The sequence below is a fragment of the Nomascus leucogenys genome, chromosome 6 (genome assembly GCF_006542625.1).
Source record: "Nomascus leucogenys isolate Asia chromosome 6, Asia_NLE_v1, whole genome shotgun sequence".
Taxonomy (NCBI): domain Eukaryota; kingdom Metazoa; phylum Chordata; class Mammalia; order Primates; family Hylobatidae; genus Nomascus; species Nomascus leucogenys.
In genome coordinates, this window is record NC_044386.1 from 38733370 (window position 1) to 38751544 (window position 18175).

An 18175-nucleotide genomic window follows, 5' to 3' on the forward strand; every position below is an offset into this window, starting at 1 on the left:
AAGATGTCAAAAGTACTTTAAATGTGAACTCCAAGGGAGGTCAGAGATAAATTCGACTGCTAAAAATCAGATTTAGAAAAGCAATATTCAACCACGCAGACTGGCAACACCACCAGTGTTTGGAGCTCCCCATCCAGATGTACAACAAACTCTTGGAGACTTGGATGTGTTACACAGGGGGCCGGTGGGGTTTCCGTTTCGGACCAGGAGATTATAATCACTTTATTTTAGCAACTTCCTTACTACAAGGCCAAAACTTACAGTCCTCTCTCCAGACCCTCGCGTCCGCCCTCCAGACTGTGGTTCCCGCGCCAGATAGGGAAGTGGGAGCTGACTTCCGATTGGGTCAGCCGAGGGGCACGGCTGGCTCCCTATTGGCTTACAGGAGGGGGCAAGAGAGAGGCGTGCCTCAACGTCACACCAGCCCCTAGTCTCCTTGCCGCTCAGGATTATGGGAGGGAAGGAAAGTCCAGTAGGGAAAAATGACCGGGAACGACCTTTGCCGGCCTGGGCCAGCCCTCTTCCGGAGCTGATGTCTCCTCCCACCAACCAGGAGAGTTCCGCCCTAGGCCCCGCCCATGCTGGGGGATCAGGTGATTGCGGGCCAACACGGTCACGTGACCGGGGCGCGCCCGCAGATTGTGGCCATGGCGGCCGCAGTCTCTAGTGTGGTGAGACGAGTGGAAGAGCTCGGGGACCTGGCTCAGGCCCACATACAGCAACTTAGCGAAGCTGCCGGTGAAGATGGTGAGGGAGCGGAGGAGAGGGAGGCGGGCGGGGCAGACGGCGCTAAGGTACTGGCGCTCGATGGCTGTGAGGGCTGGAGGCTGAGGCCTGTGTTCCTTTGGGTCCCAGGCCGCAAGTGGTTACCCAAGGTCTGTCGCTTCTGATCCCCGCTGCGCCATCGATTGCCCACTTCCCGGAACTCACATTGCCAAGGCGTTGTCTTCGAAAACCGCATTATTCAGAACCCATGGAAAATCTGTGCAGATCCGTGCTGGTGTAAACTGTCTCGGTAGCGATTGGAAAAAGGGCAGAATCTAAATAAAATACAGAAGTTTAAATAAATGGCTAAGGTGAATGATAACACTTAAATTAGTAATGGTGGTTTGCATCCTGTAAAGATAAAAAGGCATGTATAACAGTTCCACTTTTTCATTGCTGCGTTGTAATTTGCGTTTTACGTTTTGGATTCAAAACAACATTCTATAGAAGAGCTTTACATTGGTGTGTAGACTATTCTGCCCCATACATCATGCCAGTTCTCACAAGGGCTCTGTTAAGTATTGGCATACTTGTTTTGGAAAGATCTAAGCTGTTAGGAAAAACTGGGCTAGGGAATTACCTCAACCTTCTGAATTTAAGTCCAATTCTTTTCATTACGTCTCAGCTGCCTTTAGGTTCTACATTATTCCTTTTTGAGTTTGAGCAATTACTACAGATAGTTTTTAAAATTCTTGTGGACTGACTCATATCATCGGACTCATAGGAAAACAGTAGTGGAACATTTTCTTAAGCGATTGAATAGTTCGTGAATTTCTTATTAAATAGGGTCTATGATTAAATGCCTTAGTTTCAGTGAATATTTTTTGCCGGATTATCATTTCTCAGGAGTGTTTTGTTTTGTTTTGTTTTTAGAGACAGAGTCTCATTCTGTCGCTCAGGCTGGAGCCCCTCTAGTAGTGGGACAACAGGCGCACACCATCACGCCCGGCTAACTTTGGTATATTTTGTAGAAACGGGGTTCACCATGTCGCCCAGGTTGGTCCTGAACTCCTGGGCTCAAACATTCCACCCGCTTTGGCTTCCCAAAGTGCTGGGATTACAGGCATGAGCCACTGCCAGGCCAGGAGTGTGTTCTTGAAAGACCTACAGACCACCCTGAAGCCGACTTATATTTTGGTCTGTGGATTCACATGAATAATTCTTGGGTAGTAGGAGCTATTAACTTGAAAGTGTATCTAAGTTACCTCTAATTCCAGATTCACTTGAACCGGTCCAGAGAGACCAAAGAATGTTTTTTATTCACTTATCACTGAACTGAAAAGCCATTCTCATTTCCCTTGGAAGAGTTCTGGAATGAATCAGAGCTGGAAATAAAAGTCATGTTCTGTATATGGAATTCTTGTTTGAAGGCTTTAAACTTCTGAAAATTTACTAAAATAAAATGACAATGTTACTGGTCCACATTATGAGTCGTTGATCAGCATGGAAATCAGTTCAATCTTAAAAACATTACAAGATTTATGAACTTTAATTAAAACAAGATTTCATGTACTTGAATTTGGCATTATTTTTCCACGCAACAAGAATAATATACATTCAAATTTTGTTCTTTAATGTAACGAGTATATATTTATACTAGGATATAGGGGTTTGATGATTTCCATTGTCTTCTTCAGATTAGATGAGATACAGCCAGACATTATTTCATCTAAGAATGCGGTTTTTAGTTTCTAGTCATTTTTTGTCAATTTATTTCTCATCGTACCAGCACAATCTGTTTACTCTATGGAAGTACGTCATGAGGGAGTTTTTCCAGAGATTATATAACAATCAGTTTCATGTTTTGCTTTGCCAGTCATTACTTTTACTAAATAGTTCTAGTCAAAATACGGCATTTTATGGGCTTTTGCAAAATGTGAGCTGTGCCACCACCACACCCCTGCCACAGTAATTATGTCATCAATTTATGTGACATACTCTTTTCAGCAATGGTTTAGTGGTTCAATGCAAATCTTTACATTGAAAATAATCCTGCAAGTTAAAATATCAACACACTCTCTAAAGAAGCACCTAAGGAGTGTCATATTCCATATAATTTCAGTTTATAGTAGAATCTTTTTCTACGTTGTGTGGATGTCACTTCTGGGCTAATGAGAGGTGGAAGGACAGTGCTAAGAAGTAGATTTCAACTCAAGTGAGAGTGGATCTTACAGTAGTCAAAATCCAATCTCAGGCTTTACCTGAGAAGACTTAAGGCAGCAGTCACATGATTGCCAACAGATATAACCTGATGGTGCTTTTTTGCTCCAACAATGAACAGCTTATCTGTGTAACTCCTGAGGCTGGATCAGGTAGGCCTACACCAAGTGCTACACTATCTGTTCATTGGCCCGTGAAGAAGAAAGTGATATATTTTAGAATATCAGAGTATGTTTCAGAAGGGAAGCACAGAGAGGTAAACTCAGAGAGTTTAGTGTCTTGATTATGGGTGTATCTAAATTTGACTACATGAAATGCTGCAGAAGGGTGGATAGTACCTTGAAGTGGACACATAAGAAAAGGTGAAATCATAGAAGCAACAAAGGGATTATGACATTAGAGAAAGGGAAAAAAATCAGGAGATGGTGAAGGCGGAGGGAGGGTGAATTGTGATTAGAGGACTTATTAGAAGTATTTAGTTCCTTTTCTTCCAGGTTTTGAGGAAATGAGGTAATTTGTTTCTAAGTTTTTAAAGGAATTAAGTACACAGATGTATTATGTAATTTTAATTGTAGTAGATACAAACACAGTTATAAAATTGCTCATAATGCTGGCATTTTATAAGGAATTCGATTTGGTCAATCATGGTCTTTTGAGTAACATTTGCAACTACATTTATGAAATTTTAAGTTTTCAGTGGAAGCCCTTTCTGTAGATTTATGTATATTATTTGTATATTCCAGTAAGTTTTTAATTTGTTTAACTATTTTGAGTGCATTATCATCATAAAAGAAGCATAATGAGAATACAGACTGCATTTAAGAAATGGCAAGAGTGACTCTAGAAAGTTTTCAGTATTTTGCTTTGTAGAAAAAATTTTCATGATAAATTTACTTAATTAGGATTAGGCATTATGAGATATTTCACGTTTTAGATAAGATATTATTACTATAATGCTGTTTCTCCATATGCCATAATATTATTTCATCTTGTCATTTCATCACTTCATCTTCATATATAATTTGTTTTTTGTTTAAATAACACTCTGAAACTAGGTGAAGTAATCCTCATGTTTTTATTTCTTATAGATCACTTTTTAATTCGGGCCTCTGCAGCATTAGAAAAATTGAAACTCCTGTGTGGAGAAGAGAAAGAATGTTCAAATCCATCAAATCTTCTAGAACTTTACACACAGGTACTGAAAGAGCGGTGGACTCTGGCATTTTATGAGGGCAGGTTGTTTAGATGATTGACTCCAAGTTTAGGTAAAATGAAATCAGTTTATTCCATATTTCAAGCGTTTAACTTTGTCCAAAAAACTATGAATAAAACACAAAAACTTAAAACTTTGAGGCAGTATGAAAAGAAGTAAGATTTATTAGATGTGTTAATAAGTCAGGAAGAAAATCTTACAGATGACGGAATTGTTTTCCTTTAGAGATAATTGAACAGAACACTAGTGTGTGCAATGTCTAATCTCTTGAAAGTTTCAGAGGGAGCAGGGGAGTATATAAGGGCCCTGACTTTTTTTTTTTCCCCTGAAATTTACCTTCCCTAGGATTCTCAATATTATTCTCCCTGCTAGTGTCATGCATATCTATGTGATTTTTCTGTTCACCCACTTTTTTTTTAACTCCTTTCCAAATCAGGCTGCTGTGTGGACAACACCTTTTTTTCTTGGTTTTCTGAAACACTGCTGAGGCATGCTAACATCAAGAAATGTAATTTTATTATAGTAACTAACATTTATATAGCATTTTGTAGTTGATAGAGTGTTTTCATGTGCCCTTTTTGGATTGCTAAGGGATAATAAAACTGAAGTGGTTACAGAAAGTACAGTACACTTAGTTAGGCTTCCAAAGTGCCCATTTATAGCATTTAAATGCCTGGTGCTGTTCTTCCTGTTAGGAAATTTCTAAAGATAGCTTCTGCCTTCAAACACCATGGCTGAATAGGCCTAACAGCTACTCACAAACTGCAGAGAACTGTTTAAGTTTGGCAGGTATTTTGTTTGGCTTTCTTTCCGTTCAGAAGACTCTGTCCTTGTCTGTTTGTGTTTTATGTCATCTCATTTTTTTTCACATGAGAGTGTTCCAAACATTTTAACTTACTTACTGGAATAAGGCAAAAGACCTAGAGATACAGATTTCAATTTTAAGATCCTCTTAAACCCTATTTATGGTTCTGAATAAACAGATCACCTTTCATATGATGATGAAATCATATATGATGATCTCTCCTTACTGGCTTAGGCCTTTCGCACGGTAACAGTTACTCCTCATGTTTACAGAAAGTAAAAGCACTAACTAGGTGCTAGGTAACGTTTCTAGTACCTTACGTATGTTAATTAATTGTATACTCCAACAAGGAACTTTGAAAGGTATTTTAGTCCAATTTATCATTTAGCCAATTAAGAAACTGAGGCTCAAAAAAGGTAAAATTGACTTGTCTTTGGTTAGTTAAGTGATTAGTGGTAGAACTGACACTAGAACCCAGTTTCCTTAGTCTTAGTTCAATAGATTAAAAAAGGAAAAAGGATTGGGGAGTTTTAATATGCTTTAACAGCATCTCTAATAATTAGGAATACTGGGGGCTTAGTGTTTGAGTTGCATTTGTTGATGGTATGCTTCCTCTATTGGGTGGCAGGATACATATGCCCCTAATGCTGGCTCTGTATTTGGGAAAACAAATAAATCCTTTGAAGATTCAAAGCTGGAAGTAGTGACCTTAACTTGATACAGCAGGCATTTAGAAAATTTTCAGGGATTATATAAATAGCAGAATATAATAATTACCTTTTTCATAATTATATATGATTAAATTCTGTAAATTAAAACAAAGCTCTATTTTCTTTTTTGAGGGAAAGAAAGATTATCATTAATTCAGTACTTTAGTAAAATACCTATGCGGTTTTCTTTAAAATCTTTCACAAATTACACTTACGTCTAGACATTTTGCCTACTTCTCAAATTTACATACTGAGCTAGAAGATTTAAATGTGTAATAAAACACCTATATGTGCAAGGTTAAACTGTAAGAATTGTTTTTTTTCAATTTTAAAACATTGATAGATACCTTTTTTTTTTTTTAAGGCTATTTTGGACATGACATATTTTGAGGAGAACAAGCTAGTAGATGAAGATTTTCCTGAAGACTCTTCTTCACAGAAAGTAAAAGAGCTGATCAGTTTTCTTTCAGAACCAGAAATTTTAGTCAAGGAAAATAATATGCATCCAAAAGTAAGTTTTACATTCCTGTTAATTATGATGGAATATTGCTGGTACTTTCGGTCCTGCTCTTTGGAGTCTATATTTTTTTCTTCTTGATTGTATCTTTGTTTCTTAAATTAAAATTGGAAGAGGGAGATAAAAGAGCTTAACACTTCAGACCAATGTTGCAACAAAAGTATCATATTTTACTAAATGTATTTCAGAATATTTGCATAATAGAATTGTAGTAGCTGTACCTAATCATTTTTTTTTAACTTAGATATTCCCATTTCGACCCCCTTTACTTTTGCAGATACTGTTTTCTTGAAGGTCCCTATTAATCTAATTACCACATCTGTTCTTACAGTCCTTATTCTCTCGAACATTTGCTGCCCTTCTTAATATTGATCACCCCCTCCCTCTGAGACCCTGCATGCTCCTTTTCCACTTCTTCATCTCTGAAATGTCTTCTCTTGCTAGCAACTGTCCTGCCTTCCATTCTAGAAGCACAGGTACTAGCCAGGAATGTCTCTTTCATCACTGATAGTCTCTATTCTGTCTTTGCTTGACAACCTGTTCACAGGCTTTGTACTGTCATCTCTATTTGGATAATCCTATGATTTGTATCTCTAGTCCTGGATACTCTTTCAAGCAAATAATTTATCATCTTTAACTGCCTGCTGACTGTCTACTTAGATATATTTTTTTCTCTATTTATTTATCAGGGGAGGCTGTGGAAACATCTCCAAATTTCAGTGACAAACCACTTTAAAAATTTTGATTTATTAAAATTATTTTTGGGTGTAAATTTTCATTATTTTATTCCAGCAGTAGTAGAAATAGATATAATCTCACTTCAAGTAATGTATTTATGAAAAGTTACCTTTTTAATGAGATGATGACTGCTTGTATTGCAAACCTGTTAGGGGAATTTGCTAGTAAAAATATTTTTTAAATTATTTTGTAAAACTACTAGTAAATTGAAGTAGTTACTTTAACTTTCATATATTAATAGAATTGCATATTTATAATTGATTGAAAGTAAGGCCTCCCTGTGTAAGCAGCTAAACAAAGGGCACATTTTGTGACTTGAGAATGTTTTTAATTGATGAGTTTTTGAAATTTAACTTCAACTTCTGTAGACATCCAGTTTCCCTTTTTACCTATGTCTTTTTTTGTGTGTTTCAGCACTGCAATTTGCTTGGGGATGAGCTACTGGAATGTCTCTCTTGGAGACGTGGAGCCCTGCTGTATATGTATTGTCATTCTCTTACCAAAAGAAGAGAGTGGCTCTTAAGAAAATCCAGTTTGCTTAAAAAGGTAAGAAGACATTCCTTACACATTTTTCATTGTTGACATTTATAGGTTTCAAAAAGCTGTCTTTGTTGTAGTACTAAGAGTAGTGGATCAAAGGGTCTGGGTTTGTATTCTATGTCTTTTATTTACTAGCTGGGTAATCATAAATAAATTGGGCTTGTTGTGAAGACTAAATCAGATAACATGTGAAAGCACTTTGTAATCTGTGAAGTTCTTTTTTTAAGGATTTGTATTGTTTTAAATATAAGACAAACTATATTAATTTCTAAACTTTTAAAAAATTTTTGTCCTGAAAGAAACACTTGATTGTGAGCCTGTCAGCAGATCACTTCTAAGGAACTCACATGACCCTGCTTCTAGAAAACTGTGGCCCTCTGATTCACTTGACCATTATGACTGAATCATTAAATCCAAAATATGAGTCTTGGTATTGTATCACTAAGGATTCTAACTTGGGTTAAATGTACACACAGTTTAGGTGGGCTTGGAAATGGGAGGCCACGCTTGCAGATATAAAAGTTTGATCATAATATTTCTAAATTATAAGCACATACATGTTTTTAATACATTGTTGTTGAGCATATCTTTATTATTTTTATTCTTTTCTTCCTCTGATGACATCTTTAACAAGTATATTACTGAAATGTGTTTCTGGTTAATGTGTTCTTTTTTTTAGTACACTTTCTTACTAGAGCATTTCAAGGGGTATATTTATATTAGCAGAGTCTTGGGATGGTGGGTCTTTATACCATTGAAATAGAATAGCTGTAAGCTATGCCTATATATTAACCAATTTTCTCTTGAGTAAAGAATGGAAAATATTAGTATTTGAAGTTTATATATCTCTGCATATAATACTTCCAATTCTTTGGCTCTGGCTTTTATTTAGTACCTTCTTGATGGAATCAGTTACTTGCTACAGATGCTAAATTATCGATGTCCTATCCAGTTAAATGAAGGAGTTTCTTTCCAAGACCTAGACACAGCTAAATTACTGAGTGCAGGTAATGTGATCTCTCATTAAATTTTCTAAGTGATTTAAAGCTTCTTAAGATTTTAGGAAGTTTGTTAGATTTCACTCTGATTTAAATAAATGTCAAGGTAGATTATAGACAAAAAAGTAATAAGTAATAAAAGGGTTTATATAAAATTCAAAGATAAAATCTTTTGATGTAATACAGAAAAATATTTCTAATCCCCTGCGTTTAGTAATTTTGGAAGTTATGTATTATGTTCCTTCTGCTCATTTTGGATCCTCACACAGCCCTGTAATTAGTTTGTTTTCACACTGCTATAAAGATACCACCTGAGACTGGGTAATTTATAAACAAAAGAGGTTTAATTGACTCTCAGTTCCACATGGCTGGGAAGGTGTCAGGAAACTTACAATCATGGTGGAAGGGGAAGCAGGCATGTCTTAAATGGCAGCAGGTAAGACAGAGCATGTGTGAGTGCAAGAAAAACTATCATTTATAAAACCATCAGATCTCATGAGAATTCACTCACTATCACGAGAACAGAATGAGGGAAACCACCCACATGATCCAGTAACCTCCCACCAGCTTCCTCCCTCAACACCTGGGGATTATAATTCAAGATGAGATTTGGGTGGGGACACAGAGCCAAACCATATCAAGCCTCAGTCAGCATTTTATCAGTATTAGATTTGGCTACTTGTAACCGAATGGAAGTAACTTTTAAACAGGGTAGGCATTTAGTGATCTTTCGCACAGTAAAGGTCCAGAGCTGGTGCAGTGGCTCCATCTCATCATGTTCTTACCTTTTTCCTCCATTCTTCTTTAAAACCAGACCCCCTCTTCATGGGGAGGCACTTTATATAGAACATAATATAAATGATACTTTCCAGACTGTGCAGCATGCATTTCTGTTTAGGACATTGCTTTTATTCTCAGTATCCCAAGATGTTCCTGGAGCTCCTTCAATCTCACCTGTGTTTCAGGCTACAGGAATGGCAAAAGGGAATTTCAGCCAAGTCTGTTCCTTTAGACCATCCTTCTCAGAAGTTTCTTACAACCTCCATTTCACTGGCCAGAATTTAATCAGATGACTTTACTTAGCTATAAGGAAACCTGGGAAGTATAGTCCTTAACCTGATACATTGCCATCCCAAATAAAATTAAGATTCTTTACTAAGAGGGGGGTACTGGGGAGAATGAATACTGGGTGACAACTATAAATTTCTGCCACAAGCATCTGTGTACTTGAAAATTCTAGGAACTGAATATAGAGCATCATCTGGGTTTTAGACTTGTGTGTGAGGAGAAAAGAACCACTTACTTTTACCATCTCCTTATAAATGGAAGAACTGAGATCCGGGTAAACCCAAGTGAATTGTTCAAGGTCAAATAGCTGCAAGTAACATTAGATCACATGTGTAAACTTTTTTATACTTCATCTGAAGTTTTGATGAGAAAAAAATGAAATATGAAGAATAATCAGAATACCTCTTTGGAAATATTCTAGTATATTAAATATGTTTTAATTCTTCCTGTTTCTTTGTTAGCCTCTCCTGGATTATTCTATTTGAAAGCATTTCATAGAAAAAAAATAGTGATTTAAGTGACCTGATGGCCAAAAATTATTACTTTCTGCTCATTTAGACAAATATTTTATTCTAAAACAACTTATTGTGAATACAATAATCCCTCAGTGGGCATGACATTTTGACCAACATGGGATATTTGATGTATTTATGGCAAGTATATACTAGTTGTTAGTTATTTCAGATAACTAGGAACCAATTAGAGGCATTGAAAATGGCTTTTTAAAAATTTCTATTTATACACATGGACTGATTAAATTGAATTCTTAATGTGGGACACTTTAAAAGAAAAAGGTGGGGTAGGCACTAAAGCTCATTTAGAACCAAAGGGAGTGGCACAAATCACCTGTTTTCCTAATTCTCTCATTTCTAGTTATAAAGTAAGAGACTCTCATAGCCTGGAGTCTTTTCTTCAGGAAGCATGTAATATTGGTGGCGTCTCTTTGTCATACTTTGAATTTACTAGCTCCTAGTTTCAGTTGGTTCTTCAACAAGGGAATTAAAAGGGTCAGATAGGGTAGCATTTTCCAGGCAAAAAGAAACAGTATAGGCACCACAGCAGTTTGCTACATACTGTCCTAAGTCCTCTTAGGGTGTTGGCCTTTTGTTCTTATCTAAAGAAGTTTGCACTTGAACCCGGGAGGCGGAGGTTGCAGTGAACCAAGATCTCACCACTGCATTCCAGCCTGGGGCATAGAGCCAGACTCTGTCTCAAACAAAACAAAACAAAACAAAACAAAAAAAACATAAGTTTGCCTCCTTTAGGAGGCCAAGGCAGGATGATCAGTTGAAAAAACTGGCGCCAGGAGTTCAAGACATAGTGAGACATCATCTCTGCAAAAACTAAAAAAAAAAAAAAAAAAAAAAATTAGCCAGGCGTGGTGGCGCGTGACTGTAGTTCCAGCTACATGGCAGGCTGAGGTGGGAGGATCAGTTGAGCCCAGGAGTTTGAGGCTGCAGTGAGCCCTGATCGCACAGCTGCACTGTAGCCTGGGTAAAAGAGTGAGACCCTGTCTGAGAAAAAAGAAAAAAAGGCTGCTTTGCCCAAATGTATCTATCTGAACATGATTAGATTAGAAGCCAGGAAACCTACTTTTCATTGGCCGAATTACTCCTAAGTCCTAATTTGAGAGGCTCAAATTATTTTTTGTTAGTCAATATAAAATACAATTCTGAGTAATTTTTAGCATTTAGGGAGAAAAGTTCTATATGAGACATCAAATTTTCTGTGGCTAGATCTTGGTGATAATTTACCTAATTTTAGATAAAACTCAAAACTGTGTATGGTTTTTGTTACTTTTTCTAAGGTAAGATAATCATATTGTTGTTTAGACATTATCTGTATATCATTAAATTTTATGCAGTAAGCCCTTGTATCTCACCTCTGAGCCTCATTCTTCTGTGAAATGGGGCCAAAGAATTTTAATCTTTGGACATGGCCTTATCAGATAAAAGGGTTATAAAAACTGCATTTTCAGAATAAACCTGGAATCACATGGGGGTAAATAAAAAACTGTCCAACTTTTACACCCTTTGTTTATGCCCTTAATACCACTGAGGAGCCTCCCACCCCTACAAATCAGAGCTGGTATCACAAAAGGTTGTATGAGTGGGAAGAGGGTGATGAAGAGAGGTTGGGTTAATGGGTACAAACATACAGTTAGAAAGAAGGAATAAGTTCTGAAGGCAAAAGTTTGAGAACCACTATTTATCATATAGCCATTTGTATTAGTCCGTTTTCACGCTGCCAATAAAGACATACCCAAGACTGGGAATTAAAAATAGGTTTAATGGACTCACAGTTCCATGTTGCTGGGAGGCCTCATAATCATGGCAGAAAGCAAAAGGCACTTCTTACATGGCGGTGGCAAGAGAGAAGGAGAGAGAAGTGAAAGCGGAAACCCCTTATAAAACTGTTAGATCTTTTGAGACTTACTCATTACCACAAGAACAGTATGGGGGAAACCGCCTCCGTGATTCAGTTAGCTTCCACTGGGTCCCTCCCACAACACATGGGAATTATGAGGGTACAATTCAAGATGAGATTTGGATGGGGACACAGAGCCAAACCGTATCACCATTCATTCAGCTATTCAGCTGAGCCTGTTGTTTCTCTTGCTACTCTTTATAAGCAGAAATTGAGGTGAAATGAAGGTGAAAACTGTAGGAACAAATTTTGATACTTTAATAAGCTTGCAATAGATTCAAAACAGAAACTATCACTATTTTGAAAGTTGAATTTTTCATTTCCAGTGCCATCGTAGTCACTTTTGTTGAATCATATTAGGTGAACAACAGACATTATGATGCTCATTTATTTGAAGTAATCTTTTCTAAACACAGAAGCACATTAGAATACATCATTTATTTTTTCTTTAATGGCTTTAAGAAGTTACATTTTTATTTCTTATGTTCTTTAGGAAAATTCCAGGAATTAAGTAGGGGATGCAAACTCCTTATTTTTTCAGATTTAAAACCTGAGATTCAAAGAGCTTTGGTGACTTGCCCAAAGACACAAAGCCAGTAATTTATACCAGATCTTTTTTATTCTAGGTTTATTTGTCTTTCTGCCAAATTAATACACTTTATGCACCATAAATTTTTAATTATATAATTGCCTACTGAAAAAACTATCCATAAGAAGAAATAGTTCAACTTTTGATGAAAATTCTGCAGCATATTCTCTTTTTTTCTGGTAATACAAAGCATCTTGGAGATAACACCTTTAATAATTTAAAATTGTATGGACTCTCAGGCTTGATTATGCATGATAATTTCTTAGACTTTTAGAGAATATAGGTGGTCTAGGATACTTGACTTTAGCTATATGAATGATCCTAGAGCATACCCCAAAATAAAGGGTGTGTCCATGGATGTAATTCAGGGAGTTTATAAGTACTCTGAAATTGACTGCAGAATTTGGGGTGTATATTCTGGGAGAAGTTCTATTCCTTAAATTAGATTCTCGAAGAAGTTATAGAGTGGACCCCAAAAAGGTCAAAAACACTTACCTACATGGTTCTCTAAAAGAATTCTCTGGTACTCTGCTTTTCTTTTTGTAATGGGCCTCTTTTATCAGTAAAATCGATATTAAAAAATGCTAAAATGCTAATTAAATGAAGATTGTATTCGTCGTATTTGGCTTTTGTGTTACTGTTAAAGTGAGAACAGAAAATGCTTAATGACAAAAGGAACTTTAATTAGAGTTTAGTTAATAACTATGGTTTCTTTTTAAGCTTTTAATTCTAATCTGTCAACCTAAATGACTTTCCCAGGAATATTTAGTGACATTCATCTGCTGGCTATGATGTACAGTGGAGAAATGTGTTACTGGGGATCGAAGTATTGTGCTGATCAGCAACCAGAAAATCATGAAGTGGATACTAGTGTTTCTGGAGCAGGCTGCACTACACACAAGGAACCCTTGGATTTCCGAGAAGTAGGAGAAAAAATCTTGAAAAAGTATGTGTCTGTGTGTGAAGGACCCCTGAAAGAACAAGAATGGAATACAACAAATGCAAAACAAATTTTAAACTTCTTTCATCATCACTGTAACTAGTAAGTTCATCTAGTCCTTTTCAAATAGAAAAACAACAAAACCCATGAAATGGAAAAGAGAGTTCCAAAAAAGAAGACATGTTGATACTGAATATGAGAACATTACACTGCATAAAGATATCCAGCTTGGGTACCCTACTAAAACAACATCACCATCTTTTTCATTATATATTATTAAACCTATGACGGGATGATTCTTTAATTTCTAAAGTGTTGTTCAAACTCACCTTAAAATACAGATATTATGTCACTAATAATTAGTAGTAACCCAATTTAGCTTTACAAAGATTTTTTCTACTACTTTATTTTTTTTATTGTGGTATATGTAACACAAGTTTACCATGTTTATCATCTTTAGATTATTTTTTAATCTCCCTACCTTGAAGTTTGCCATGCTTCAGAAATTAAAGTCAAGTTACTTCACTGCTTTGAATACATACTATGGATATAAATGTAGGCAAAATGAAAGATTATGACTAATATTCAGATTCCATTTTCAAGAAGGTAAATAATGAAAGATCTCACAAAGGAATCATTGTGTTTAATTATTTTGCCATGTATTACTAATTGTATTTAAAATTTCTACTTCCTTTAGGCATTTTATAAAAATTTAAAAATTATTTTTCTATTTTGTTTAAAAGAAAATACATGGCTTTTCAAGTGAGTAATGAAGATAAAAACCAAGTTAGGTTAGTCTACCATTAGTTCATATGTTTTTATAGCACATCTTTTCATACCATATGGAAATTTTAATGTTTTCTGCCTTTAATAATAGGAGTGAGTGTTAAAGGCCAGAGAGCCTAACTTGATATCTTGCTCATAGTCTTTCTGTCTACCTCAACTCCTGTTGTCATCTTGGGATGATCTTTCTGATACCTTGCTGATATCTTGGACTTCTGTGCAGTGACTTTATCACATTCCAGCAGCTTACTCCCATGGCTGCACTTCGAATGTCACCATCTTGAATTTCTCTTTCTGGTAAAATTTCAGTAACTGATAACTGCCCTCTTTTCAGTTTTTTCACTTCCCTATTTTATTGACTTTTCTCTCCTTTATGTTCATTCCACATTCTTCAGTTCCTTCTTACCCCCTTTTCTTGACTGCTCCCCTTCCTCCTAAACTATCAGTCCCTTTCAGGCTTTCCTCCCTATCCACCCTCAGCTTTATGGGACACTATATGAACTAATCTCACCAGTTATTCTTCTTTCCCTGGTCTTTTAGTCTAGTCCTTCGGCAAGCCCTCAACCTCAGATTAATCCTATTTATTATCTACCTTTTCTGGGATGCTGAGTTCTTTGTGATGGATAGTCCTTCAAAGTAGAATCACTACAAGTGTCTCGCTTCAGCCTTAGAAAAGCCCTCAATGTAAACCTTATGTTTGTTACTAGGGTGGCCTTTCTCCCATTTCCCGCTGTGGCTAAGCCAAACTTCATTACTTTCCTTAAGCCCTCTGCCCCTCCCCTAGCATATGGCTCTTCCTCGTATTGAACAGAAAATTGAGACTATGAAGAGGTCAACTTGTATTTACCAACTTTACTCATTTTCCCCTGTTTTAGAGGAAAAGAGGTTGCCTGCTTCCTATCAAAGCCGACTCTGCTACACGTTGGTTTCATCTCTGCTATCTCCCTCATTTCCCCACAAAGTGTTGTCTCACTTTCTGCCTACCTTTTAGGTATTGATCTTCACTAGATTTTTTTTCTCTCTCTCTCTTTTTTTTTTTTCACTTTACATATTTTATACAATGTCATTCATAACTATGGCTTCTTTTACCACCTGTGACATCAGACTGAGTCTCAAACCTGTAACTTGTATCCTGACTTATCTCTTGCTCTCTAAACCTTGTTTCTAACTGTCTATCAAATATCTTCATTAGACATCCCACAGTAATTTTAAACTCAGTGTGTCCAAACATCAAGTCCTTGTCTTTTATATAAAATCCTTTCTGCTTTGTATGTTTTCTCTTTTTGGGATTTTCCACAGATCAGGACAACACAGAATGGCTACCTTCCCAGCCATGTCTCTGCAGTCATCCTATGTAATCATGTTCTAGTCCAGTGTTGCTCAAACAGTTAAAATCCAGGCTGCTTTTGGTAAACATAAAAATTCTGATACAGAGCCTTTGTGGCAAAGGGAGTCTCTCAGTTCCTGCCCCAGCCCCCTTGCTTATCGTTACACAGCTAAGATTTTTATTTAACTTAGCATTTTAGCAAGTTTTATTATGAAAATACCTTTGTGCTAAGTATAAAGATTTAAATTATTTTTAATATGGTTTTTAGAACCACAGACTATCCCTCTTTTTAGAGCATCCTGATCAATTGGAAGTACTTCCACTTCCCCAAATGTGCTTTGTTTTCAACCTCAGTAGCCTTGCACACATCATTACTTCTACATCCTTCTTTATGACCAAGTGAATACCTACCTACCTCTTAGGACTCAGCTTCAGTGATTCTGTTTTCATAGGCTTTTTAAAGCCCTTTTCAGTCAAATTAGATGCTCCTTTGTTCTGGTCCTTTACTCTTCCCCTCCCATGTTATCACACTGATCGCACTGCTTTGTAATTATTTTCTTTATTGTTGGTAAACTCCATATTTTAAAAATTTACTTGTATACATAGTGCTTAATGCATGTTAGGCCCTTAGTAATGTTTTGAATTAATGAGGCATGATTCTAAATGCCAAACTTTGCACAAAAAGTTGTTGCTGTTGGATTCCAAACTGCTATGCCCTCTATACCAGTGGCTGACAAGGCATATAGGGATATATGTCATCCTGAGAGGAGTAAAGTGTTTAGATTCTGAACCTGAGAAAAGAGAACTTTCTCTTAAGAAGTTGGAAACTTCATTTTACCTTCATGACCCTGGTAGACCACTTGGTCTCACTGGTTGGTACAATTATGAGGGTAGTACTGGGTGCTTTTTATACAACTTTCCATCCCCCGCACAATTGGAGAATAATTTGTACACCATAGCAGTTAAAATGCTTTTTACTCTGGTGTATTATAGAATAATGAACACATTTTTATATATGTTAAAGCCTGCTAAATCATTCACTTAGAATGAAGTAACCTCAGGGTACCAAATACCCCACATAAGGAAAGTACTACACTAAATTCACTCAACTATTGTATGCCTACCATATGCCAGATTTTATCCTAGACACTGAGGATATAGCTTTTTAAAACCCCCTCCTATTTCAGAGCTTGTATTCTAGTGGAGAAAGTTAGACAAAGCATTTTAAGTAATAAATGTATAGAGAATGTCAAGTGATGAGTACCATGAAGAAGAATAAATTAGGGTAAGGGGCTAGTGTGATAGGGAGAGGGGTGGGATGCCATCATATTTAGGGATGGTTGGGAACTGTCTACTGCTTTAGCATTTGTGTCTTCAAATTTCCCTCCTTTGGTTATATACCTTGCATATTCAGCACATTCATAAAGTTTCTTTCTTACAGAAGTTCTGATATTGAATTAAGGAATGGGTCACTACTTAAGACTTTATCATTTCAGCTACACTTAAAAGGTTTCTCTCCCCTATGGATTTTGCTAATGGTTGAGTGATACCTAAAGGCCTTGTTGCATTTTTTACACTTGGGGTTTCTCTTCAGTTTGAATTCTCTCATGGTTACCAAAACTCTGTTAAAGGACTTTTCACAGTCGTTAAATATGTATGGCTCTTTCCTAATATGAATTTTTTTGATGTTAACTAGGCTTTTAGACTTAAAGACCTGTGTGCTCTGCTGCATTTATAGGGTTTTGGGCTACTGAGAATAATTGATGCTGATTAAGGTGCAAATCATGACTAAAGACTTTTCTTTCTTCTTTTGCATATAGTAGAGTGAGGTGAGGGTCGTGGCTAAAACCCCACAATAACATTACATTCCTAGCTTTACAGTCTTGCTCTGAATTCTCTGGTGTTCATTAAAGTGTGAGCTGTGTTAAAAGGCATTCTTAGATTCATTTTAACCATATTTTTAAAAACTCACAGTTGGTTAACATGATGGTTTTAGATTGCTTGCCTCTTTTCTCTTTCTACCTTACAGGGCTCCTTTTCTAGCTTAAATAAGGGTACTCCATCTGCCACAGAATCCAGGATTCTATAGTTTTTCAGTTTCACTTCCCTATGTTCTTTTTTTTTTTTTAATTTTTAACAATGAGATGATACCATGTTACAGCGGTATTACATTAAGATACATTTAATATAGCCACAATTAAAGTGTGTATTATGTATTTATGCTGGTGTTCTTTCATGTTATTTCTTCTAGTGAAAATTTCCAAGTAAACTGTTTTTGAGGATATAAATTTTTAAAAAAATAAAACCATACACCCCTACTTGTTGCTTGTTTTCTTTTATATTTGGCTGTTGCATCAGAATTAAAACTTTCATAATCTCAGTTTACTGTTTTAACTTCTGAATGTTATTTCTTCTGGTCCTAATAACTTTTAAAGATAGGGTAATATAGTGGTTAGGATTCTGAGCTCTGGAGCCAGAAGGACTGAGTTTAATCATAGCCCTGCCATTTATAATACTAACTGTGTGACTCTCTTTAAGTTATTTAATTTTCCTGTGCTGCCTTATCTTATTTTTAACGCAGTAATAGTACCTACC

General features: G+C 36.3%; 1 protein-coding gene across 1 annotated transcript; it reads left to right on the top strand.

The window, feature by feature from the left end:
* The first annotated feature begins 629 nt into the window (after positions 1–629).
* On the top strand, positions 630–17898 carry C6H5orf51 (chromosome 6 C5orf51 homolog). The gene is made up of 6 exons (XM_003274389.3): positions 630–747; positions 4014–4120; positions 6018–6164; positions 7323–7454; positions 8341–8455; positions 13290–17898. The coding sequence occupies exons 1-6, from the start codon at positions 648–650 to the stop codon at positions 13571–13573; spliced, it is 885 nt and encodes a 294-aa protein (XP_003274437.1). The 5' UTR covers positions 630–647; the 3' UTR covers positions 13574–17898.
* The last annotated feature ends 277 nt before the right edge of the window (positions 17899–18175 follow it).